The sequence below is a fragment of the Zingiber officinale genome, chromosome 1B (assembly GCF_018446385.1).
Source record: "Zingiber officinale cultivar Zhangliang chromosome 1B, Zo_v1.1, whole genome shotgun sequence".
In the NCBI taxonomy this organism is placed as follows: Eukaryota; Viridiplantae; Streptophyta; class Magnoliopsida; order Zingiberales; family Zingiberaceae; genus Zingiber; species Zingiber officinale.
Window position 1 is genome coordinate 64679463 of NC_055986.1, and position 27542 is coordinate 64707004.

The following is a 27542-nucleotide window of genomic DNA, read 5'->3' on the forward strand; positions in this document are numbered from 1 at the left end:
CTTTACTAGTTCTCTTGTACATTATCTAAGTTTGTTTTTAAGAAGTACGTTTTCGCTATTGTTCTGGTATCAGACCTAGTTTATGGCTGAGTAAAAAATTATTCAAGGTTTCTCTAGTAAGAAGTAATTGTGATAATTAGTAAATTAACGAGCTTTATTCCCATACTTCAATAACAGATATCTTTCTAAAAGTATCTCCAAGGTATGCTAGCCCCTAAGGTTTAAAAGGTAAACCGTGATAAAGCGATCAGTAATGGTTAACTGGATTACAAAAGGGTAGGTCATAACTTGGACAACTGCAAAGAGGCCATAAGTCCAAGGGCACACCTACATGAGCTAAAGAAGGTTACACCATACTCTAAGCTGTAAGTGGTTGAGAAAATAAAACCTTAAGCTAGTCTACTTTTTGAAGTGTTAATCAAATAATTAACTCGAAAAAGGAATTGCTTCAACGTCTGCAAACTAAGTAATTCCGTTAGGGTGGATAGCCAGAAGCATTAACATGAAAGAAGGGTGGATAGCCAGAAGCCCGTCTTTTAGAAAATTGATTATATGTCTAAACAATGGGAAGAAGCTATTCAGGAATGGTATACTAAGTCACATACTTCAAATCTAGAGTACCTTGATCTCACAGAAACAAAGCCAACAACAAAAGAACTAGCTCATAACTTTTCAGTCATTTATGACAAAGTCTGTTTATTTAGTCGAGTTCACATCAAGCATTTCAAAACTTTGTTAGAAGAATTAGAGGCTGTCAAATTACAAAACCAGAAGTTGGAAGAAGCTGTTAAGATATTAACAAAAGAAATAATAGAAAACAGGCCTCTAACAAAAAGGCAGGTAGAAGAATTTATAAAAGAGCAGGCTGAAAAAGTGTTTACAGACCTAAAAAGAAAACTTACTAAGATCGACAAGGTGTTACAAAAATTAAAGGCTTGGACCTCTCTACATGAGTTATATAAACACTCAAGCAACAAATAGTTACAAAGAAGCCTTAGCGGCCACTGAAAATATTGAAACACCAGCTCTTGGTTTTTGTAAGCATGCGGAATACAAAGGTCCTCTGACCAGTTCAATTGTTGTAATTAAGCAAGCAAACACCCAAATACAGTTACTTGTAACAATCTTAGAAAAGCTTGAGTCTCTTGAATATCGAATTAAACGAATAGAGTCTAAAACACCAACTACCACTACAATCCCGGATGAAGTAATCAACAACTTGAATGAAAGAATCAAGATTTTAAACATTTTTGAAAAACCTAAGGAAAAATCAGGGAAATTATTAGTTTTTAAAGATCCCTTCAAAACCTTTGAAGAAGAAAAAGCTAAAAAGTAATTATGGTTGCTAGACATTCAACTTCAGATCCTCCTGTTATTACAATCACAAGAAGAACAGCAACTGAAGCAGCCCCCCTATTTGAAGATCAAATTCGAAGTTATCGTCAAGGACAACAGAGGAGATATAGTAAATTTCTTGTATTTACTTCAGTAGGTTGCATAGGAATGTTGATTACAGATTGCCGTATAATCCAATTTTGTCCTAAGACATCCCTGGTGCTGTATCTTCGTCCTGGAAGAGCGCGAACTCAGTGACTAGCGAGGTAGTCAACTACATTTTCTACTTCATATGCAAATCCAACATTACAAGGGGATTAGTGGGCCGATTATCCAACACACCCAATGCTGGATTTGCATATGAAGTAGAAAATGTAGTTGACTACCTCGCTAGTCACGGAGTTCGCGCTCTTCCAGGACGAAGATACAGCACCAGGGATGTCTTAGGACAAAACTGGATTATACGACAATCTGTAATCAACATTCCTATGCAACCTACTGAAGTAAATACAAGAAATTTACTATATTTCCTCCGTTGTCCTTGACGATAACTTCGAATTTGATCTTCAAATAAGGGGGCTGCTTCAGTTGCTGTTCTTCTTGTGATTGTAGTAACAGGAGGATCTGAAGTTGAATGTCTAGCAACCATAATTACTTTTTAGCTTTTTCTTCTTCAAAGGTTTTGAAGGGATCTTTAAAAACTAATAATTTCCCTGGTTTTTCAGAAATGTTTAAAGTCTTGATTCTTTCGTTCAAGCTATTGATTACTTCATCCGGGATTGTAGTGGTAGTTGGTGTTTTAGACTCTATTCGTTTAATTCGATCTTCAAGAGACTCAAGCTTTTCTAAGATTGTTACAAGTAACTGTATTTGGGTGTTTGCTTGCTTAATTACAACAATTGAACTGGTCAGAGGACCTTTGTATTCCGCAGGCTTACAAAAACCAAGAGCTGGTGTTTCAATATTTTCAATGGCCGCTAAGGCTTCTTTGTAACTATTTGTTGCTTGAGTGTTTATATAACTCATGTAGAGAGGTCCAAGCCTCGAATTTTTGTAACACCTTGTCGATCTTTGTAAGTTTTTCTTTTAGGTCTGTAAACACTTTTTCAGCCTGCTCTTCTATAAATTCTTCTACCTGCCTTTTTGTTAGAGGCCTGTTTTCTATTATTTCTTTTGTTAATATCTTAACAGCTTCTTCCAACTTCTGATTTTGTAATTTGAGAGCCTCTAATTCTTCTAACAAAGTTTTGAAATGCTTGATGTGAACTCGACTAGATAAACAGACTTTGTCATAAATGATTGAAAGGTTATGAGCTACTTCTTTTGTTGTTGGCTTTGTTTCTGTGAGATCAAGGTACTCTAGGTTTGAAGTATGTGACTTAGTATACCATTCCTGAATAACTTCTTCCCATTGTTTAGACATATAATCAACTTTCTAAAAGATGGACTTCTGGCTATCCACCCTTCTTTTATGTTAAGGCTTCTGGCTATCCACCCTAACAGAATTACTTAGTTTGCAGACGTTCAAGCAATTCCTTTTTCCAGTTAATTATTTGATTAACACTTCAAAAAGTAAACTAGCTTAAGGTTTTATTTTCTCAACCGCTTACGGCTTAGAGTATGGTGTAACCTTCTTTAGCTCATGTAGGTGTGCTCTTGGACTTATGACCTCTTTTGCCTTTGTTGGAGATACTTTTAGAAAGATATCTGTTATTGAAGTCTGGGAATAAAGCTCGTTAATTTACTAATTATCATAATTACTTCTTAGTAGAGAAACCTTGAATAATTTTTGACTCTGCCATAAACTAGCTCTGATACCAGAACAATAGCGAAAACGTACTTCTTAAAAACAAACTTAGATAATGTACAAGAGAACTAGTAAAGAACTTACAGGACTAAGCTTGCTCTTAAGGTTGCTTTCAGAGTAAGACTTGTAGGATGATTTCCTTTGTGTCTTGCAATGAAGCGTCTATATGACTTATATAGTGATGAGGTGATAAGAACCGAGTGCTCATTAGGCCCATCGTCATTCTTTACAGCTCACCATATCACTTCTTATAAGATTCTGGATATCTTATCATATCTTATTAAAGCTACTTTATTAAAGTTATTTAATAGTGAACGGCTCCTCGAGGCTCAATTCACTGTTATTATGGATCCACCACTCTTTTACGGAGGTGTCATGCGGATCTGGTGGATTATCTCTTGTAGTTGTACATATGTCTTAAAGAGATTCCTTCGCTGTTCTTAGATAGCTGGTAATCCTTTGCCCCATTGAGTGTCTGGGCCACTACTTTGTTGGTTTCTTCGGAAAAGATATTCCTTGGGATGGAGGATGTGCTCAAGTTCCCTGTGTGCGTCCAATAATTCTCCATAGGCTTGATATTCAATTTCAACGAGCCTTTCTCCTTTGTTGTGTTCTTCTTTGAAAAAGATGCCTGTTGTGGGGAGGTCACCAAAAATTGAGGAGTACTCATCATGGAGATGATGATATTCTCCAAATGCTGTATTGCAACTGGGTTGGGCCGGCTTTTGACTTGTATGATTGCTGCTTCTATTTGGGCTAGAAGGCTTATCCCCTTCTCTTTGAGTTGCCATGATGATGCTGTAAGAAAATAGACAAGTCGTGATAAAGAGTCAGCAAGAAGGTTATCCTTACCATCTATGTGTTGGAAACAAACAGGTACTTCGAGGCCAGTAATAAAGTCAGTAAAAGAAATCCATCTGACTCTAGACGGCTTGTTTTGCGCAGACTTATTGAAGAAGCTTATAATGGCTTGGCAGTCAGTGCGCACCATTAGCTCTTGCTTATCAAGATAATAGATCTTGAAATTGTTCAAGCTGTTCATAACTGCATATATTTCAGCATCAATGGTTGATTTTATGGGATTAAATTTTCCGCTGGCATATGCACAGATCTTTTCTACTATTTTTGGATCAAACTTTTGGGGTTTCCATTTACAGATTCCCCCAATCCTTTCATGTAGCCATCAGATTCTATAATAAAAAAACAATCATCAGGGGGAAGTTCCAAATCAGGGAGTTGAGTAATTAAACCTTTTATCTTATGGATCAAAGTCCAGTCTTGAGAATTCATTCTCTTTTCTCCAGTTGGGCTGGTCTTGGAGTATAATGTGCCTAATATTTTACCCATTTCAGGAATATAACTCCTAGCATAATTGAGTAAGCCTAACCAGGATCGAAGGCCTTTTGTGGTTTTTAGCTCTTCATCTTTGAAGTCAGCAATTTTTCGAATAAGATGCTCCTATAGTTTTATTTTTGAATTCCCAATTGAAGCTCCTAGAAATTCTATTGTAGGGCTTCCAATCTTCATTTTGGTAGGGCTGAGAATAAGCCCATTCTTCTTGCAAATGTTGAGCATTATACTGAGGTGCTTTTCATGATCTTCGACTGTTTGGGAAAATACAAGAATATCATCAATATAAACAGCAATAAACTGTTCCGTACCTTTGAAACAGAAATCCATTTTGCGCTGAAATATGGCCGGAGCATTTTAAGCCCAAAGGGCATGACAAGTCATTCGTATAGCCCATCAGGAACCCTGAAAGCGATCCATTCTATGGATTTTGGGCTCATAACTACTTGATGGAAGCCACTTTTGAGATCAAACTTTGAATATTTTTTGCTTTGTCCGACTCTTTTGATGATGATATTGATTCCAGGGAGACTGTACTGATCTTTGTGCGTGTTGTCATTAAGTATTTTGTAGTTAAACACCATGCGTTCCTTTCCTCTCCTTCTTAGTTATCGGGTCAACTTTAGTGCCCGAATATACTATAATGGTTGTTGTCCTGTGGCGGCTTTTGCTTGGTCTGATTACCTTTAAATCTAATAACGCTTTTACATGTCTTCTGAATGAGTCTTGCATTATTGGAGTTACATGCTTGAGAGGCCTATCTTCAATAATCAAGTCGGGATTTTTTATTTCCAAATGACATTTAACTTGGTTTTGATACCAGAATTTCATAGGATCTTCTCCAATGTGACCTGTTTCAGCAAGTTCTTTTAATAGTCTATTAAAACGTGTACCTTGTACTGGTGCCTCAATAATGTGAACTTGTTCCTGAATTTGAATATATTCTTCTTCTTCCAGGCTTAACTCTTCCAGTGCTGGTACTACTGTTATTTCTTGCTGAGTTTTAATAGTAGTAACATTTTTGTAGAATGTTACTTCATTTCCTTCTATCCTTAAGCCACCATACATTGATTTTATAAAGTTGCAGCCGAGTATCATTGAGATATTACCTAATGATAATGGATAGACATATGTATAAGGAATATGAAATACATGATCATTTATCTACATACCTCCATCTCTAAGTTTCTTAGTGGCCTTGGTTTGTGAATTTATACCACTGAAGTTTACTACAAAGGTATTGTCTTCAACAACTTCTTTTGGAATTGTTTGTTGATCAATACAACAAGTTGTTGCTCCTGTGTCAAATATAGCATTGACCTTGAATTTTTCAACCCCAGGTATATCTATTTCAACTGTCATATTATATAGCCCATTCGTTCTTCTTTTGGGGTGAGCAACTTCTTCAGCGGAAAATACCTTTTCTTTTTCTTCAATAATGACATTGATCTCTTCCTCAATTGTTGCCTGATCTTTTCAGAGATCATGAATTTCTAATTCCAAAGCATCATTTTTGTACTTTAGTTCTTCAATTTCTGTGTCAAGCTCTGTACGCTCAGAAGATATGTTTCTTAATAATGCTTCTTTCTCTTCAGCCAATTCTTGTTGAAGGTTTTCCAATTGTACAGCAGCCAATATTTTTAAGGAATCCAATTCTTGTCTTAACTTTGCATTTTCTGCTTCTAACCATACTATATAAGCTTGTTGCTCATGAATAAGTGAAGTTGGGCCGAAAGGAATGTGTTGCTCCTTTTCTACAGGAATTTTGATATCAAAATAATTAAGAGAGCACATACCACATGATGTAAGGGTGCATTTTTCACAATGCATCCGATGTTTCTTCATAGAATCTCTTCTGCAACAGTGACATTTAAGAAATTCGAAAGCAACTTCTTGATTCATCTTCCATATGTGGTTGCAGTCATGCTGTTCCTTGGTTACTTTGACCAACGGTTGCCAACCATCGGTTTTTCCAATCATATAACAATTCTTCTATTCAATGAAAATGCATAGGTACTCATTAGTTAGTATGGAATTAATGTGTACCTGCTGATCTTCTCCTTCTGAAATACTGTAAATAGCTTCAGATTGTTCATTCCCTTTCTGTACTGACATAATTTCATAATCTTCAGGGAGCTCCAGTCCTTCAAACATTGCTACCCTTTTCACATTTTTATATTCTTTTGGGCAATCTCTAGCAAAGTGTCCTTCCTCTCCGCACAAGAAATATTTGCATTTCTTGTTTCGTATTAAATGCTTCTTCTTTTCTATGCGAGCATGCGAATCATGGGGCTTGCCTTTGTAGGTTGTTGATCTTCTGATACCAAATCTTCTGCGAGTATTTTGATAATATCCAGGAATTGGAATTTGATTACAAAAGGATAAGTCTTTGAGAGATCTGTTGAAAGCAGCCTTCTTGCATTTTTCTTCTAGGTATTTATAAGTAAATAATATTCTTGGATGTACGCCAATTGTGTTTCCCTGATATTTTTCTTCAAAAGCCATTTTAACTCTTCGGCTAAGATCCCCTGGTAATTTGAACCAGAATTTTTCAGTAAGTTCAGGGCCAGTAAAAAGTCTTCCAGTTTTGCTGCTAAATGCATATAATCATTCATAAAAGGAATTATATCTTTTATTTGTGAGCAAGTTAATCGTTCCAAATCACGATAAGCATGGTCTTGCATCTCTGTGGATCCTTGGAAAGGATCTTCTAGCATGAAAACTCTTCTAATTTGGGAAATTATATTTTGAGTACCATTTTGTTCTTCGGTAGAATTGACAAGTTCTTGGTATTATGTGGGAAATGCCATTCTCCATTGTATCCAGGTTAGCCTTTCCGTTTCGCCAAGTAAATTCTCAAAAAAATCCGCTTTGTCCTGTGTGTCAGTAAAGTTTTGAAGAGCTACGACATTTTTAGTTATACCTTCCCACCTTAGAAATATGTCCTCTATTTTGCCAAGCTGTGTTGGTAAAGTGAGTAAGACTCCTACTATAATAAAGTCAAATCGCTCTTGGTTTGAACTCATGTGCCCTTATCACTACACCTACAACTTGATGCCCCAAATCTAATTTGTTAGTTAGGTTCAACTCAACTAATAGTCATAAAAAAGAAATGAAAATGTGAAAGTTTAACATGAAAAAAATTCAGAAGCTTTAACATGACAAAAATTCAGAAGCTTTTAATTATTTCTTCATATAGCTATTTTTGTAGGCTGATTTTGTGAATTACATAATAGATACTTTAGAAGATGTGAGCTCAAGTGTTTTCCCAACTATTGTGGATAAATATTAAGACTTAGGAGTAGGATACTGGCTCATGTCACCAACCTTTTCATTGTGTTTAGGCAAATGCTTTTGCTATTTCTTCATGGATTTGCTGAATTTTAATACATTGATATTAATGATGACATGCATATCCATTTTTTCCATGACATCTTAACAAAAATCAAAGATTTAGATACTGGTCTAATAGTCATGTCACTTAGTTTCTTTATGTATCACTAATTTTATTTTTTTCATTTCATACAATTATAGGAAGCATTCATGCGTTAACATCTATTTATGAACACCTTTACATCCAAGTTTAACTGTGGTATGGACTACGTTGGAATTTTTTTGGTTTATGTTTTATGTTTACTCTTGTTTCATACAAGTGCTAGTCCAGTAAAGTTCATCACTGGAACACCTTGAGGCATTAGGATTTTTTCTAAAGTTGATGAGTTTTGCAGGAAAGGATTGTTGGTGTAGAGGAAGACAGTATTGTGCTTGATATGCAGGTATTAGTTCAACCAGCTATGGTTCTTGTGATATAAGATATATGGATGAAGATTACCTGTAATTTATGCCATTGGAACATATGTTTAGCTTATACACTTGATTTCATCACACAGACTTACATTATTTCTAGGAAATATTTTCTATAGAGTATGTTTAAAGATTCAACATGCCATCTTTAGAGTTGAAAACAGTTGGGTGCTTATGAATATTGTATATTCTATTTGCTATCTTTGTAATGTGTTTATGATCTAGAATTATTTAAACCCACATGGAAAACAAGGGCCACGTAGGATTAAATTCGTTTTACTTTATGTTTATCATAATGATGCAGTTAGGTTTTTTAATTTATAAATTTGGGTATTTAAATTTATTTATTTTTTTAAAAAAGTTGTTTAGATTTATTTGGAGTTTTTTCTTTTTTGGGAGCATTGAAGTTTTGATTTTACAAAGAATTGGTCACATTCTTGATTTATAAAATGGGTTATGGTGGGACTAAAGAATGCGGCACACATAGTGGTGGCTGCTTAGGTGAGAGTTGTTTGATCCGACATAAGCACACCAGATCAAGCATCAGAGGGTGCCTGAAAAGCCTCTCCAAGTTTAAGTCACTAGAGGTGTAGTGAGTGATGAAAAATATGAGAGAGAGAGAGAGAGAGAGGAGCCCCCATCTATGGTTCATATTGGATATTTATAGGTGTCAAGGGAAGAGAGACCCTATATCTATGCTTTTTTTTTTTTTTAATTTTTTTGTTGCCTCCTATCGAAAGTTGATGCTTGTTAAATGTCAACTGAGACCTTTTCTCCCGTCTCATAACCCACCACAAACAACAAACAACACAAGGCAATCAGATCTGAACTGTAAAATTAAACTTTAGATTTATGCATTGCTAATCTTTCTTGAAGATTTAGGTGCCTAAGACTTATTGGTCTTTGTCACATTCATTTTTAAGCTTGCTTGGGCTCTGCAGGTTCTTCAGTTTTCATGTGGAAAGAAGTTAAGAATACAAGTTTGCATAACTCGCTTGATTCGGCAGGAAGACTACATTTTCAGGCTTCTCTAGATACGTGCATATTTTCAAGTGATAGGTTCTAAATTGATGAATTTCTAATCTGTGTATAAAAGAGTGCTAATATCATACTACACTAAGAAGCCTATATAAGGAATTATTTAAACCCACACAGAAGAAATCAAGAAATCATGGTGAAACATCTAGTGTTTTTAAAATCATGTACAATAAAATTCATGTTAATATATGTTGTTATAAACTCATTGTGTTATATAAATCTAGGTTAAAAGTTGAAGTGATGATTTCAACAATTGCTTGGTCAAGGGCAAACAAGTAAGGTTTGGAGCGCTTTCAGCCACTGTGGGTGAGAGGGCTTTGACTTTATTCTTGTTGAGGAATAGTGTCATATCAGAGAACACCACGTGATAAAGACAAAAAAAGTTAGTTATGATTATCCATGAAGTTGACACTGTTACATTTTACCAAAAACATATTTTCGTAAAGAAATTTTTAAATAAAAGTCTAGCCTTATAAGACATCATGCTTAAATTCATGTCAATATATGTTGTCATAAGCTCATTATTCATTGTATAAATATGATAGGCCTAAAAGATGGTGTTCTGATGATCCATAAAATTAATATTGCTAAAATTTTTCTAGACGTTTATTATGGTTTGGACCTCAGTTGGGAAGTGGACTAGAGGTGATCAGTTTGATAGAAATTCAACTGGCTTGAATGGAGTTACTAGTTTAATGTGGTTGTCCTACTTGGAGTTTGGACAATGTGGGTAGAGTTAGGTGGCGTTGACTGAGCTATTTGAGTTTAATCAATGTGGGTTGAGTGGGTTGGAAGGCGAGCAACTTATATGAGGTGGATAGTGTAGGTCCCCGATAGGTCGGCTAGGGAGGGGGAGGGGGGGGGGGGGAATAGCAAGAGAAGACTCCGAGTTTACTTGGTTTGCAACCGGGGAGGCTGCTAATCTAAGGAAAACTCTAATAGAAAGATTCCCTTTGTTGAAGGTGAAGAAGTCTCGTACAACGTTGAGAGTACAACAGTTAAAAATCGAAACTAGAAAGATTACGGAGTGTGTTGTTCTTCTAAACTTTAAAGACCAGGGCTCTATTTATAATCCACTGGTCGCAACTAGCCGTTTCCTGATATGACACTTTTTGGGTGTTTGCACCTATCCGAGTGCCTAGACGTGGTCGACTCAATCCACTCTGCAATGGCTCATCGTCAACGAATTATTGGTTTCTTGGCACTTGGACTCGGTCCGGATGCCTGGCTGACGTGAACTCTAGTGTTGATCCTCTTCGATCAATGGTTCGCTGATGTGGTGGAACAGTCCAGGCTCGAGGACTCGATCCGGGCACCTCGACTTGATCTGGGCGATTGGACCTAGTCAACTTAGAAGTTGACTTTTGGTTATTCTCTAGCCATCCAGAGTTGAGCTCATTCAAACCTAACTTTGACCTTTTCCTCAAGCAGTCTTTCTCCTCAGTTTCTCGTCGCTCAGAAGCGCCGCGCGCGTCTTCCACAGCTCCTCGTCCATCGGATGCACCGAGTCCGTCGACTCGCTTCTCGTGCCATCCTTTTCGGTCGCTACATCTTCTGCTCGACTTCTTATGTTTCTAAGTCACACTTAGACACAAGACATCAAAAATGCAGAGCTTAACTTAACTCGGTTGATAATATAAATCAACCTGGGGTACCTACAATCTTCCTCTTTTTAATGTGAATCAACTCAAGTTAAGTAAGAGTTAAAACATATAATAAAACAATATTAATTTGCAATTTAAAAAACATTGCGATCAATTTAGATCAAGAAAATAATTAATACCTCCCTCTTAACTTAGTCTCTAATTTCTCTCCTTTGATCACATAAAAAATGTTAGGAAAAATACGTAAAAAGTTGGAAAAATATTGAGAAATTTTTCTGGGTGTTTGAATAGAATTTTCAGATTATGCCTTTTTATCGAAATTTATTTTTAAAAGTAATAATTTTTATTAATTAATTCTCTATTTATACACAAATATTTTTAAGTTTCGAAAAATACTGAAAATTGGTATCATGGTCAAACAGAAATAGTCGACCAAGATAAAATTTTTCATGACTAACAAATATTTATTTTGACTAGAATATTATTTTTAAACAGAAATGATTATTTTTGAATTTAAATGCTTAAAAAATAGAATTTGTCATCTAGAAATATTGCTGATTTCCTATGTATTCAAAATATAAAGGTCTTTAGCTGAAAAATTATGTTTTTCAAAATTAATCTCCGAATAAATTTTATTTTTTAAAATTCTATTTTTTGATAAAAAATTCATAAAAAATTAATTACATGTCGAAAAATTCTGAAAATTTTTATGCTAACAGCTAATCCATTTATGTATCACATAAGAACATTTGAAAAACATAAACAGTAGATCTACGAGATAATTAATTTTTCTAACAAAGTTAAAATTAAATTAAATTAATATTTAAGCATGCAAATAAAATCAATTTAATAGTTTAGAATATATTTAGGAACCAAAATAAATTTCTACCTACTGGATTTATTAGAAATTTTCTTAAAATATAATTTCTAAAATATTTTGCAATTTGGCCCCTATGATTCCTAATATATCAATTTAGCTCTTTATAATTTCTAAAATTTGTAATTGGTAAAGAATTTGTGCATGCACCATTCTTTTTCAATAATTCTATTTGTTCTTTTAACTTTCAATTTTCCATTTGAAGTTTATCAAAATGTTCTAATGGACATGCTTTAGCTAAGTTTATTTTTAATTCATTATTATCTTTTTTTTTAAATTCATACATTTAGTTCGTAATTTACATAGAGATCTAGATAACATCTGTATTGCTTCATAAAGTTGATTAGGAGGTAAGAGTCATACTTCACTTACCGTGTCAGACTCGTAATTCAAAGTTCCCCCTTCATTGATGTTCTTGATGCCCATCTCGGACGAGATTTCGTCTTTTTCTTCTTGGTGATTTGCCATTAGTGCAAGTTCGGGGTACGCTTCACCTTCATATTCTGATGACGTTTCGTCCCATATAGCTTTCAGGTTCTTGTGCTTCGATCGTCTTGACCCTTTATCTTTTTCTTTGTTTTTGAGTTTCGGACAGTTATCCTTGATGTGCTCTTCTTTTTGATAGTTGTGGCATTTGATTTTCCTCTTTGCTTGTAGAATCTTATTAGTCAATCTCTTATCAAAGTTATTAGACTTAAAGAACTTTGAAAACTTCCTTACCACAAAAGTTGCTTCGTCTTTGTTGAGTGATGTGTCGGAATCTGATTCGTCTTTCTGGTTAGCTTTCAGTGCTAAGTTTTGACTTGGCTCCTTTTCTTTTCTTATACCTGGCCATCTCGATTCGTGTAATTCGAAAGTAGAAAATAAATTCTCTAAAGTACATATCTCAAGATACTTGGAGATGTAGGAGTCCACTATAGACATCCATTCCAGTGTTCTCGGAAACGCATTTAACACATACCTTAGCGAGTCCCGATTTGTTACTGATTCTTCGAGGTTCGTAAGTCCAGTGATCAGCAACTTAATCCTCTCACGCAGATGGGTTACTATTTTTTCCTTTTCCATTCGGAGGTTGTTAAGTTAGTTTCGGAGTAGGTTCTGTCTTGCTAGCTTAGCCTCCGAGGTTCCTTTATGTAGTTCTAGGAATTTCTCCTAGAGTTCCTTGGCGAAGTCGTAGGCTCCGATTCGATTGAGTTCTTGCGGCGGTAGAATACTCAGCCGATGAAATTCTGCTTTGCCATTTGCAACAAAATCAGCTTGCTCCTTGTTCTATAGATGTTCCTCTTTTCCTTCTCCGTGTTGATATATGAGTGTTACAAAATCATATTTTATTGTTAAAAGAATTTCAAAGTTTGTTTTAAAAAAATACCTCCATTCTTTTTCCAAATAGCGAAATCCTCATAAAATTTTTGTGGATGCTCTATCTGGCCATCATCTTGTTGTTTTAGTTTGCGTTAGTCCTTTCGAAGCGGTTGGATTCTGATACCAATTCTAGGTCCCCAGTAGGCTGGCTAGAGGGGATGAATAGCCTGCAATTAAAATTTAACATTTCTCTTGCTATTGAACTTAGCAAGGATAAACACACGTTAATTAAATAAAAATAAATGCATAAAAGGAAAGTAAGAGAAGACTTCGAGTTTATTTGGTTTGCAACCGGGGAGGTTGCTAATCCAAGGCAGTGAAAGCTCTAATAGAAAGATCTCCTTCGTTGAAGGCGGAAAAACCTCTTACAGTGTTGAGAGTACAACAGTTAAAAACTGAAACTAGAAAGACTACAAAGTGTGTTGTTCTAAACTTTAAAGACCAAGACTCTATTTATAACCCACTAGTCGTAACTAGTTTGCTGATGTGGCACTTTTCGGACGCTTGGACCTAGTCTGGTGCTTGGACGTGGTTGACTCAATTCACTATGCAACGGCTCTTCGTCAATGAATTATCGATTTCCGGGCACTTGGACTGGTCCGGACATTGGAGTTGGTTGACGTGGACTCTAATGCTGATCCTCTTTGACCAACAACTCGCTGACGTGGTGGAACAGTCTAGGCGTCTAGACCTGATCTAGGGACTTGGTGTTCGGGTCTGGTCTCGTGGACCTAGTTAACTCAGAAGTTGACTTTTGTTGATTCTTTGAATATCTAGAGTTGAGCTCACCCGAACCCAACTCCGGCCTTCTCCTCGAGCAGTCTTCCTTGACTGCTCGTCCCTTGGAATCGCAACTTGCGTCATTCTCGTCCACTGGTGTACTCTTCTGCAGCTCCTCGTCCTTCGAATGCACCGAGCCCGTCGACTTGCTTCCCGTGCCATCCTTCTCGCTTGTTGTGCCTTCCGCTCGACTTCTTATATTTCTAAGTCCCTGCACAGTTCGACACAAGATATAAAAATCACAGAGCCTAACTTAACTCCGTTGATCACATCAAAACCAACCCGAGGTACTTACACATAGTTGTTAGATTAGTTTTGGCAGTTTGGTTGTAGGGCAAGGTAAGGTGCTTTTTTGAGCTAAGTGGTTAAAGTGGATAGGGTTGTAGACAAACTGAATTGAAGTAGGGTCTATGCAAAAATTTATACTGAGCTTCATGGGAAATTATAACTGTTCTTCAAATATTTCCAAGAGAGAGTCCATTGACCCTTCCACATGGCCTTTACCCTTCTTTTACAAGCCTTGAAATCCATGCTAGATCAATCAAGAGATGCCATGTGGCAAAATCACCTAGGTGGATCCAACTTGCTCTTATAAGAGTATGGCTTTGCATCGCCTAGTCATCGGTTAGGCTCAGTGTTGTAAATGATGGTAGATAGTGACAGGGCGATTAGTGACTGCTTACCGCCTCGGCTGTCTAGGCAGTGCCTAATCGGTTGAATTTTTATATACTATTTTTTATACATAGTATTATGAATAGTTATTATTCTTTATGATGTTTATGCATAAATAAGTTTCATACAATACAATTTATATAAAATACAAATAAATATATAAATGCAACTAATAAAATAATTAATAAAAATTCACCACCATATTAATACTTAAAAAGTAATATCATTACTTTTACTAAAAACATAAGTTTAAAATTTGAAGTTTCAATATAACATGACAAAAAGCTAACAAGGACTAGACTAAACATAACTAATCTTTTAAATCATCTACACATACACCATCAACTACATCCATAATCCTTTCATGATCAAACTTAAAATCAACATCTTCATTCTCCTCCGATGTATCTAAATCCTTATCAAGTTCTCTAATGGGAATGTTCCTTGTGCTCCTTAATTGTAGCGCTTCATCTGCGCTCGAGGTCCCGCCATCATTCTTCAAGTAACTCCTAAACGTGGCTCGACCTCATCTTCATCATCACATTCAATAAGGCAACCTTGAACTTCACTAGCTTGAGAGGAAGAAGCGAATCTCCATCCATTTCTCTTTTACTCTTCTTCATTACATTGATATATTTGACATATACAAGATCATTCAGTCATGTGTCTCGCGCCTATTCCTCTTCTTAGTATGTATCTAAATAATTAGAAAATTATTAAAAACTAATAAAAAGAAAGGATGCATAACATAATTTATGAATTGCTAGTTACCCTTTCAAATAGACTCTAATTTCTTTTGCCACCCCGATGAACTACAAAGAGAGAAATCTCATTGACATTTTTTTTTGTAAGTTTGGAGTGTCACCACCATAATTGTACCACCATCCAACTTAAAAAAGTAAAGAGGCAAAAAAATGATAAATCAAAAAGTAAATAAAAGAGACATGTATGTTAGTGAATAGAAATAATGGAACTAGATGTACGCAGATCAAAGTCATGGTACACATTCTCATATGCCGCGACTGCTATTTTTTTTAGGTGCAGCGGAGGCCGGCAAGAGGGGGGTGAATTGCCTGAAACGATAAAGTATACCCTCCTCGTGCTTTCAACTCAAAAATGCAATAGTAAAATAATAATAGATAAATTAACAGAAACGAAAAAGGGATTCACCTATTTACTTGGTTACAACCAAGAAGGTTGTTAATCCAAGACAGTAAGAGAAAGCGCACTGAAGAATCTCCTTCTCTGAAGGCGGAGAAGCCTTTTACACTTTGGAAGCTTAGAACTATTGCTAGGAAAGACTACACAGTTGATTGCTTGAGTTGTTTTTCATTTCCTAGCTCCAGAGGCCTTTATATAGCTCCTGGAAAGTCTATTCCGAGGGTCCAAGGCGCCTCCAACAAGGTTCAAGGCGCCTCCAACTCGGTGTAGCGGATACTATCCGCTGCGAACGGTCAAATTTGACCAGGCTGAAGGCGCCTCAAAGCAAGTCTGAGGTGCCTTAGTTCTTGAGGCGCCTCAGACTGAGACTCGAGGCGCCTCGAGCTGTCTTCTCAGCTCCGTTTCTTCTTTGCTTTGACTTCCGAGGCTCCGTTTGTTTGGGTGATTGCGGCCAACCGAAATAGGGATCACCCGAACCCAATTTCCGGCCTTCTCCTCGAGCAGCCTTCCTCCCCGGCTTAACTTCTCTCGAACGTCGCGCACGTTCTTCTCGCCCACCGGTGTACTCTTCCGTAGCTCTCTCGTCCTTCGGACGCACCGAGCCCGTCGGCTCCCTTCCCGTGCCGTCATTCTCGCTAGCTGCGTCTTCCGCTCGACTTTCTGCGCTCCTAAGCTCCTGCACACTCAGACACAGGGATCAAATACAAAGCAGGACCTAACCAACTTGGTTGATCACATCAAAACACTACGGGGTCCAACAATCTCCCCCTTTTTGATGTGCATCAACCCAAGTTCAAGTTAGGGTTAAAATAGACAAGTAGTAATTTTTAAATCAAATTACTAAACTAACAAGTTAAGTATCAGTTTGCAAAAAATAAAATTGCAACTACTTAATTAAGAGTTAACCAGAATTTTTCAAAAATATTTTTAATTTAAAAAAAATTCTCTCCCCCTAAACTTGTACTTTTCTCTCCCCCTTTGATCACAGCAAAACGGGGTAATAATAAGAGAATATGATTAAAAAAATATATAGCAAATTTTAAGTTAAAAAATGAATTTTCAAAAAATATCTAAGCAAAAATGAATTTTAAAATTTTTTTTAAAAAATTTCTAAGTAGACCGAATTTTTAGAATTTTTCAAAATAATTTCTAAGTCAAAATTATTTTTTAGAATTTTCCAAAAAAAATTTCTAAGTAAACTGAAATTTTTAGAATTTTTCAAAATAATTAATTTTTAGAATTTTTCAAAAATGTTTGAAAAACTTTCAAAGCAGTATTTAATTCTAGTTTAATGCTTTTTCAGAAAGTTAATTAAACATTTTATTTCAATATTTCAGAGGCACTAGGCCTTCTTGGTTATTGGAGCAACAACCACTTCCTTAGACAAAGCTTCATAAAGAAATTTTAACGTTTAATTTTTCTTCTGAAAGCCAAAATTTGTTTTTAATCTAGCAAGGATTTTGGAATCTAGTATAGATTCCTTCCTACTGGGTTATTCAAAAATTTAGGGGGTATATAATTTCTGGGGACTTTCCTAAGTTGTCCCTGATATTTTCTAATATACCAATTCAATTTTTCATAAATTCTTAATTTTGATTTTGGAAATTTATTTAAGCATGCATTATTATTTTTCAATTTCTCAATTTCAACTTTTAATTTTCATTTTCTAGTTTTAGATTATCATACATTTCTAGTGGACATGCTTTTGCTAGGTTCAATTTCAATTCAGTATTTTCTTTTTCTAATTTCTTTTTCTAATTTGAATAAGTCTTTAGAAAGAGACTTAATAAATTGAAATGATTGAGTAGGGGTTAGATTGCGTACCTGATTTACCTGACTCGGTGACGCTCCCCCCTTTATCGTTGCTTTCTTCGTCTGAAGTTCCTCCCCCTTCATCTATGCTCATTTCTGAGCTTGAATCTTCTACGGGAAGATGGTTGACCATCAGTGCTAATCCGGAGAAGGCTTCGATGTCTGATTCGGAAGAAGATGAATCTGACCAAGTCGCCTTTAGATTCTTGTGCTTGGAAGATTCTGGTTTCTTGTAGATTGTCTTTACCTTCTCTTTCTCCTTTTTCTTTAATTTTGGGCAGTTATCTTTGATGTGCCCTTCTTCGTTGCAGTTGTAACAACGAACTATTCTTTTTCTTTGCTGATGCCTCTTTGTCTGCGATCTAAATTTATTAGAATTAAAAAACTTATTGAAATGCTTTACCAGTAGTGCCGCTTCCGATTGGTCGATCGAGGTTTCGGAGTCAGAATCGTTTGTTCTTGCCTTCAAGGCAATGTTCTGACTTTCTTTCTCCACTTTATTGGGTTCTGCAATCCGAGATTCGTGAAGTTCAAAAGTAGAAAACAAATTTTCTAAAGTACTTACCTCGAAGTCCTTAGAGATGTAGTACACATCTATTAAGGAGGCCCACTCTGGAGTTCTGGGGAAGGCGTTGAGCGCGTATCGGATTGAGTCTCGGTTCGTTACTTCTTCTCCAAGGTTGCTTAATTGAGTGATTAGCTCCTTCTTGCTCGACTGAGGCTCTTCTTTGTCTTTCAGAACTTCAAAATCATATTTCATAGTTAGTAACATATCGAAGTCGGTTTTAAAAAATACCTCCATCCGACGTTTCCATGTCGCGAAGTCTCTGTCGAACTTCGGGGGATGAATATTCGCTCCGGCCATCGTCTTGATCGTTGTGCTTCAGTCGGCGGTTAGTCCTTCTGAGGCGGTCTGGCTCTGATACCAATTGCAGGTGCAGTGGAGGCCGGCAAGAGGGGGAGTGAATTACCTGAAACAATAAAGTATACCCTCCTCGTACTTTCAACTCAAAAATACAATAGTAAAATAATAACAGATAAATTAACAGAAACGAAAAAGGGACTCAGCTATTTACTTGGTTACAACTAAGAAGGTTGTTAATCCAAGGCAGTAAGAGAAAGCGCACTGAAAAATCTCTTTCTCCGAAGGCGGAGAAGCCTTTTACACTTTGGAAGCTTAGAACTATTGCTAGGAAAGACTACACAGTTGATTGCTTGAGTTGTTTTTCATTTCCTACTTCCAGGGGCCTTTATATAGCTCCTGTAAAGTCTATCCCAAGGGTCCAAGGCGCCTCCAATAAGGTTCAAGGCGCCTCCAACTCGGTGTAGCGGATAGAACTCTATCCGTTGCGAACGGTCAAATTTGACCAGGCTGAAGGCGCCTCAAAGCAAGTCTGAGGCGCCTCAAGAACTGAGGCGCCTCAGACTGAGGCTCGAGGCTCCTCAACTTGAGGCGCCTTCAACATTGGATGAAGGCGCCTCGAGCAGTCTTCTCAGCTCCGTTTCTTCTTTGCTTTGACTTCCGATACTCCGTTTGTTTGAGTGATTGCGGCCAACCGAAATAGGGATCACCCGAACCCAATTTCCGGCCTTCTCCTCGAGCAGCCTTCCTCCCCGGCTTAACGCTCCTCGAACGCCGCGCACGTTCTTCTCGCCCACCGGTGTACTCTTCCGTAGCTCTCTCGTCCTTCGGAAGCACCGAGCCCGTCGGCTCCCTTCCCGTGCCGTCCTTCTCGCTAGCTGCGTCTTCCGCTCGACTTTCTGCGCTCCTAAGCTCCTGCACACTCAGACACAGGGATCAAACACAAAGCAGAACCTAACCAACTTGGTTGATCACATCAAAACACTGCGTGGTCCAACATTTTTCTTTCAATGTTTCTGGATTACTCTTATGCTTCAACAATTCATCATTAGAAATGGTAGATTGTATGCTCTCGTCGATGGGAAAAATTCTCTTAACACAATTCAAGATCTCATTCATAACATTGATGTCAATTTGTATGCTTGGATTGTTGAAGTAAAAAATCGTATTCAACAAGTAAGCGGTATAATGCAAAGGACTATCAAGTCTACCTTAGACTTTTCATCAATATCTTCAAAATAGGGGTGACATTTTCTTCTTTTTTGAAAGCCTTTCTTGTCTCTTCCTTGACTTGTTTAAGTGCAGCCATTGAGGGCTTTTTATCATCATCAACAAGGCGTAAAACTTTCCCTAAAGAGGTGAAAACATTCAAAGCCAAAAAGCACCATTCCAAAAAGAGATACTTACTGTCGCCTCTGCCGTTTTACCCTTCACACTGATATAAACATAAGTCTCAATTGATCTTTCTTGCCTTTAAACTTTCTAAGGTCAAAATTAAAGTAGCAAATCTAGCCATCCCGGGGCTCACAATATCCCTCTTATTGGTATATTTTTTTCATGATAGCCAAAGTTCTATGATATGCATAGATGAATATTGTTAGGGTTTTTGAGCATTCCACTAAACTTGGATAACTTTCCAATTACTTCAAGCATGAGGTTGATTGTATGAGTCGTACAAGAGGTCCAAAAAATTTGAGATTGTGTAGCCTTCAACAACTCCACTGCCGCTATATTATTTATCGCATTGTCCGCTTAAACAACATGTTGAGAGCCAATATCATTTGATGTATTTTTCTACAAACTTGAAGATGTAAGCCTTGCTGTGTGCCTCCATGGATTCTTCAATATAACCAAGGAATGAAGTGTTTAGTTGGTAATTAACACATAAATACATAATGCTTCTCCTCTTGTGATCCCTCATGCATTGGTCATAATTGAACATTCATTTTTTATCCACTTTTCTTCACGCTTTTTTAGAAATAATTTGGTCATCTCAACTTCTTGTTTCAAAAGTGACTCTTAGAAGATATTGACTTGGAGGTTTGTAGCTCGGGTCGAATTAACCCACCTCTACAAATTATCTAAAGCTTTGATTGTCAATTGCATAAAAAAAAAATTCCGTCTCATAAATCCATCTTACAAGGTATTCATGCATATCATTTATTAACTTTAACTTTAATGCATCATTTATGCTTTGTTGTCTTGCCTTTGTTGGATCGATTATGGATGTCCATTTATCAATAGGCCTGAGATGTTATGGCTTCTTTTTAGAAGAATCTCCCTCCACTTGACACTCATCATCCTCTACATTAACATCTATATTTATTTCCGCCCTCTCTTCTTTTAGTTCCACTCTTCCTTGCTTATTATTCTTGCTATTTTCAAGATAAGCCCTTACTCTTTTTTTTTGTCTTCATCATACGCTTTAAGACATGCTCCAATTTGTCTTACAATATCCGCAATATGATGTTTCATTTGATAAAATTCTCATGTGATAAGTCTTTTATACAATTTGCATGTGATCCAATCTCTTTTTTCTTTGCAATACAATACCACATAATCCTAAACAATATTACTAGACTTTCGCTTCAATTCCACCTTCGATTTTTTCTTATTTTCTACCATTAATCTATAATAATTAAATAAAAGATCAAAACTAGAGCAAAAACTTACTAAAAATATGATTTACAATGTTGAGTCATCCATGATTAAAAAATTTAATCTAAATATTTATATATATATATATATATATATATATAATGGGATAATTTTATTAGGCTTTAATTAAACTCATTTAAATTATTATAATCATATCTAGGAGTTGATTAAAATTATTAAATAAAATTTAATAAATTAAACCGTAAGTTAAAAACCCAATGCTGCCTCTTACTCGTGTTTTGGCTCGCGTTTTAGCCCACTCGTTTCGGCCCGTGCGACAAGTTCGACGTGTTGCAGGGACCAAGCGATGAGTTCAGACTCGTCGCAAGAACTGTGTGATGCGTCCGAGCTCGTTGCAGGCTCGGCGACACTTCCGGGCCAATCACTGGGTTTGAACGAAGCGTCTGAGTTGTCCCCACTTGTCGCAGGGCTTGGGCGACACATCCGAGCTCGCGCGATGCATCTGGGCTCGCACGATGCATTCAAACTCATCACCGGGACTAGGCGACGCATTCAAACGTGTCACGGTGGCAAGACGGCTACAACTTGGATGACTAGAAATATATGAAATCTAACCTAGTGGCGGCGACAGCCGTAATGACAGTGGTGGTTCCAAGCGCGGCGGTGGTTGTTCCAAGCGGAAGGAAAGGAGGTGAGTTGTGGTTGGAGTTATTTATATTTTGAAACTTGAAAGGGACTAGGTTTTTAAAATTTTGTTGTCCCACTGCTACTTCGTGCGCTGGCTTGGGCGCTTTGCGCGCTGCCTTGCCTACCCACCATCTCACCTTCACCTAAAGCACCGCCTAAGGCAAAGACATTGCGATTGATGCCTGCCTCTCGCCTAGTGGCTGTCTAGGCAGCCGCCTCGACCGTCATTTAGAACACTATTAGGCTTTGTGCACATCGATCCACTCCACTTCTCACTATGGATCATCTCAAAGTACACATGTTACTTATCCAGATTGCTGATGAATAGTGGGGTATTTTACTAAATCAACATATCTATTAAAAGAAGGTTCAAACACGGATATTCTTCATAAAAATGGGTGCCAAGGTGTTGGATGAATGGTGAAAAGGTCAAAAGGTGAAAATAATAAGGAATGTTTTTTCTTGTCAAATGACCTCTTTTCCTCTCTTGTAACCTACCATAAAGTAACAACAAAAGGAAATCAGGTCTAAACTGTAAAACCAAACACCAAAGTTAGATTAATGGTTTGCTAATCTTGAAGATTTGAGGTGTCTGGGACATGATGGAACTTTGTCAAAGTTATTTGCAAGCTTGGTTTGGATGCATGCGTTGGTGGTTGTAGAGTTTTCACATGGCAAGAAGTTAAGAATACAATTTTGCATAACTTTGATTGCCAAGACCTGCATTTTCAGTCTTGTCTAACTAAATGATGTGCTTATTTCAAGTGATAGTGTTTGGACAAATGGAGATTCTTTTCTATGCATACAACGGTGCTAATATCATACAAACACCCTGCATAGATGCTGATATTATGGGGTTTAATAGAAGTATAGCAGTTGTGCTCATGATAACAAGGCTCATAGGGTTTCATCAATGATGTGTTGAGGTAGGGACATGCAAAACCAATATACCCTCTGAAGGTTTCTCCAGTTTTTAAGTTTGCCCTTTGTTAGATGAGGGTATATCAGTCTTAAAGGCAAATAAGTGCAAAATGGTATCCATGCCTTTAGGGATAAAAACTATACTACAATTGTGGAAACATTTTTGGAAAGAAGAGTGTTATCTTCCGAACTGCATCATAGACCTGATAGATAAAAATGATTTTCTGAACAAGAGGTGTTAGGTCTTTAGCCAGTGTCATGGCCTTTTCATAAACCGAAGGCCATGAACAAAGAGCTGAGAGAATACAACTGAGTGACACTGAGACATGAATGAAGTGTTTTATGCTATTCATAAACCTAAGGCCATAGTTTTTGAGTGAATTCAATGTAGGAGTTGGCTGCACTTGCTAATCAGATTTTTGTTGCTCAAACTAATCTAAAATAACCTTTTGATATACTTATGGAACCATTCTCTTGGTTATGTTCATCTTGAGTAGTTTGCAGAAGGATATATATATATTTTTTATAAGGAAGATGACTTTGAGCAACTATGATGATATAGTATTATATTATAACATTTTTAAATGCAGATTTGAGTGGCTGTCATTGTCTATTTATTTAAAATCCCAAGTCATCCATGCTTATATGACCTGCCAAGTTTACTCATCTTCAAAATTTTTCCTCAGATGACATTTTGTGCAAACCATGAGTTTCTTGATCTTTTTAGAAACTACACTTCTGATTTGACTATTAAATAACAAAGCTTGGCAGGTAAAAGGCTTGGAAAGGTCCAGATACATATTGCTTGAAGAAAACCAGCAGTTGAGGCAAAATATTGCTGCACTGGAACAAAATATTCAATTTCTTGAGGCGAAATCTACTTCACATGAAACTTTGACTGAGAAAATGACCAAGGTAACTTTTATGCCCAAATATAACCACAAAATCAATTCATGACGAACTGCTTCACAAAAGGACAGCTTCACAAAATCAAGCTATGTAGTTTTTAAATAGAGTTTTTCCAGGATGGTTTATTTCCTTGATGTCTATATACATTAACCAATCACTCTTCTCAATTGATGCTCAAATTGAATCAGGCTTAGAAAACCCTACAAAGTTGATGAACTAATTTAATTTTAGGTAAAAGGGCAAAAACTCTGGATGGAGATTTGTATTCTCTGTAATTGATAAAATAAGAAACTCCCTCTATAACACTGTAAATTTTCTAAGTGATTCAACACTAAGAACAACTCGATTTACCATCAACTATTAATTGCATGGTTTGAAATCTCATATTCTCATCCCATCATATCATGTCGGACTCGAAACATATCATTTCAAAAATTACAGAAATTCAATATTACTTGGTATAGAGAATGTCTTTTATACTGCCGTGTCAATCATGTGGGCAAGTATATTGTTAGACCAACATTCAACACCTGTTGGCGTGCTGCAACACAAGGAGATAATTTTGTTATTCTTTTATAGTTTGTGTCCATACAAAATAACTCCAAAACTGTCAACTGTACAATTCTGTGGAATACAAAATCTTTAAGTGTCTTAACTTCTTTTTTTCTTCATCTTCTTGCTTCTTCCATCTTCAATTCACCACCGTCATACTTTCAAACGTTAACATAATACCGAAACAGAATTTTTCTAGTCAAAGACCGAAGTTCCGACATTGAAAGATAATCTATATATGAAACCTTTGATAGACTCATCATATGACTGGTTCTTTATAAAATATGACCTAGTTAGCCCAAAAAACTAACAAATTTTCCAAATAAATCTAACTTTTTAAAATTAAAACAACTAAAATTTAAATAGAGTTTTCTAAATAAAAAATCCTAACTACCTTATCTAGTTATTAGGATAAAACAGGAAATTTGCCTGAATAAGGTTTAGCCTTGCATATTGTTAGATTTGAGTTCTTCTTGACAGAATATTGTTGCAGCTCCTTGAAGGTGCTATCCCAGTGCATGAATCTCTCAGTGCGTTTGTTAGGGATCAAGTATCTACAAGTGCAGAGATTTCGAGCAAGGTAATAAGTGATATGCAAGTTCTTGGTTCAATAATGATTATAGTACTATGTTCCATCTTATGGTGGCACGAAATAATGAACTGTCAATCTGAGCTGATGATCTCTTGTTTATATAATTTGTTTGCTTAGCTGGCTCTAAGGTTTGTTCTACTTTAACCTCTAAAATCGTCTTGAACATTCCATATGCAAACAAAAACTGACAGTAAGGGCAGTGGTTGTGCTTTTGACCTATTCTATCACAATGGCAACAAAAAGTGGGATGCTTTTTGACAGACTGGAAAAATTATTCATCATTGAGGTTGATCCAAAAACCTTGAACTCTAATGGCAAGCAGAGATCAATTAAAATGGCATACCCTAGCTAAACACCATTGTTGGCCAATAGCCAAGGAAGGTTATGCTATCCACATTTCTCACTTTAACAACAATTTGTAGTAAGGTTTAGAGTGTCATTTTGCGCTAGGCTATTGGTGCCTGTCAGGAACAAGATTGTGCCAAACACTTTGGCATTGGTCAGCCAAAAGGGCAACTTTGATCTAACTGCTGCTGTGCAGGAGGAAGACTGGCCTTTGATTTGCACGACAAGACAAGTTGAGTGGTGTCCATGTTCATGGTAAGATTGAGATGCCTTCAACCTGCTGCAGTCTTTGAAACATCTTCTAATATCAGGTTTGAATATACTTGTTACTACCACATCAGGGGAAGACAAGATTCAATTTTCCCGTTGCCTCCATGTGAGAGGAATATTGCTTATTATTGCCCCAATGAGAGGATGGCATGATGAAGAGGTGGCACCATGGTTTCAAGTACCGTGCCGAGACGGTCAAAACGGGCGAAACATCTCGTTGCCCCCGTGATTGGCACTGACACGACCCTGGCACCAAACCTGCAACAGTTGCGACGTGTTACGTGACCCCGTGGCCATAGCGGAGGGGTCCCTTCCGCTGCCATCGCACAACCCTTCCGCTGCCGTCGCACAACCCAGCGGCCGCTGCAGAGGGGTCACACGACCATCGTGGTATCGCTGGAGTAGTCATGCGATCCCCGCGGCCATGACTGAGGGGTCACGCAACCCCGCGGCAACGCCGAAATCGCTCAAGCTTGCGAGTGGTGTCGGATTTCGTTTTTTTTTTAATTAAACTTAGATTAATTATTTTAATCAACTCTTAGCTATGATGGAGATAATCTAAAGAGGTTTTATTAAACCCTAATAAAATTATCTAATTAATTTTATATTTCATTTATTTTAATTTAAAAATTATAATAAATTTTTTATTTATTTATTTATCTATTTTTATATCTTTTCCTTTTTTAAAAGATTATTTTTTATATTATTTATTTTTTAAATATTTATGTTAAATATTTTATTTTTTAATTAATATATTTTATATTTAAAAAATATCGAAACTATATTGGCATAGCACGATACGGTACCGAATCCGTATCGTTTCGGTTCAGGGCCGAAATCTCAGCACAAGTCGAAATTTTAAACCTTGGGTGGCACAAGTGTTCAAACTGAGATTGAGAAGTCTTTGATCTCTCGCTGTCTTTAAAACTTGGGTGACATTCTACTTTAGTTAGGTGTTCCATTCTAGGCTTGTGCCAGCTTTGATCACAGCAAATGGAAATATTTAGGTTTTGCAGATTGAAATGACACGACATTTAAATCTGGGGTTTGAAGTATTAAGTTGATGGAACTTCAACTGCTAATCCAAGAAAACGTGCACGAATTGGGAAATGTTACTATAACCTTTTGAGAAAATTAGAGTTGAATGAAATCAAGGCACAAGAGGGGATGAATTATCAACATGAACTTGAAAGATCTTTGTGCTAAAAATGAATTGAAATGTTTTTTCAACTCCAGAATGAAGAAACTGAAGCAATTAATCAACAAACACAATGTTTAAATCAATACAAAAAACTACTTATAATTGTTTGCCCTCCAGTGGTCTACTCCGCTTTCCTACTAGTTTATTTTTTTTTATTATGATGAAAAATTAGGAAAGCATCACCTGTGGTTCTTCTCTTCTCATAGAGGTAACAATCCCAACCTTAGTAAGAACAATAGAAATCTAACACAAGATTTAAAATTTCGAGCTGTGTTGAAGTTTTAGTTTATAATCGAAACAATACGATTTCGGTACCATATTGTGTTGGGCCAATATAATTTTGATACTTTTTAAAAATATATTAATTAAAAAATATTTTTATTAATATTTGATTGCTATAGATGTTTATTATTGAGTTATATTTGAAATATTGAATGTTAAGTTTAAGTTTTGATATTTTCTCATGAAATGTTTAATACTTTTTGAGTATATTTCAATTTAGGGTTAATTGAAGTCTACCACTCAAACATGATAAGATTTAAGTAGGTCTAAACTAAATTTAATTTGGATTTATTTTGATAAGTTTGAAATTAAATCAAATTTATATATAAAATAACTTAATACATCAATAGTATTATATTTTATAAGCTTAGAAATTATATTATATTGATTTATTTATTATTATATCAATATGTTTTCTTCATCTTAAAGAGTTTTTTGTTTCTATGTTTACCTCGTTGACAAATGAAGGGAAATAAATAAATCATCCTATTTTTTCTTCGGTCTCTTTTTTTCTCATGGACAGATAAAGAACGAAAAATTTGAGAGGTTTTTTCTATCTATTTATTTGTGGATGAATGGAGAGAAAAAATTTGACAATAGAGGAAAAGATTAATAGGTGGAAAAATAATTAATGGAGGAAAAGGAATTGAAATTTACTTGGTAAAAAAAGGAAAAAATAGAAATAGGAGAAAAAGAATAA

General features: G+C 36.2%; 1 protein-coding gene across 6 annotated transcripts in view; it reads left to right on the forward strand.

Moving 5' to 3' along the window:
* LOC121967628 overlaps positions 1 to 27542 on the forward strand; it is a 78246-nt gene that overhangs the window by 33228 nt on the left and 17476 nt on the right. For 4 of the 6 annotated variants that reach the window (XM_042517977.1, XM_042517967.1, XM_042517983.1 and 1 more), the window contains 3 exons: positions 8221 to 8268; positions 23463 to 23606; positions 24646 to 24732. In XM_042517977.1, the coding sequence (XP_042373911.1) occupies positions 8221 to 8268; positions 23463 to 23606; positions 24646 to 24732 (279 nt within the window). Of the gene's footprint in view, positions 1 to 8026; positions 8085 to 8220; positions 8269 to 23462; positions 23607 to 24645; positions 24733 to 27542 lie in introns of all 6 variants that reach the window. The other 2 variants (XM_042517999.1, XM_042518007.1) reach the window with 1 other exon arrangement.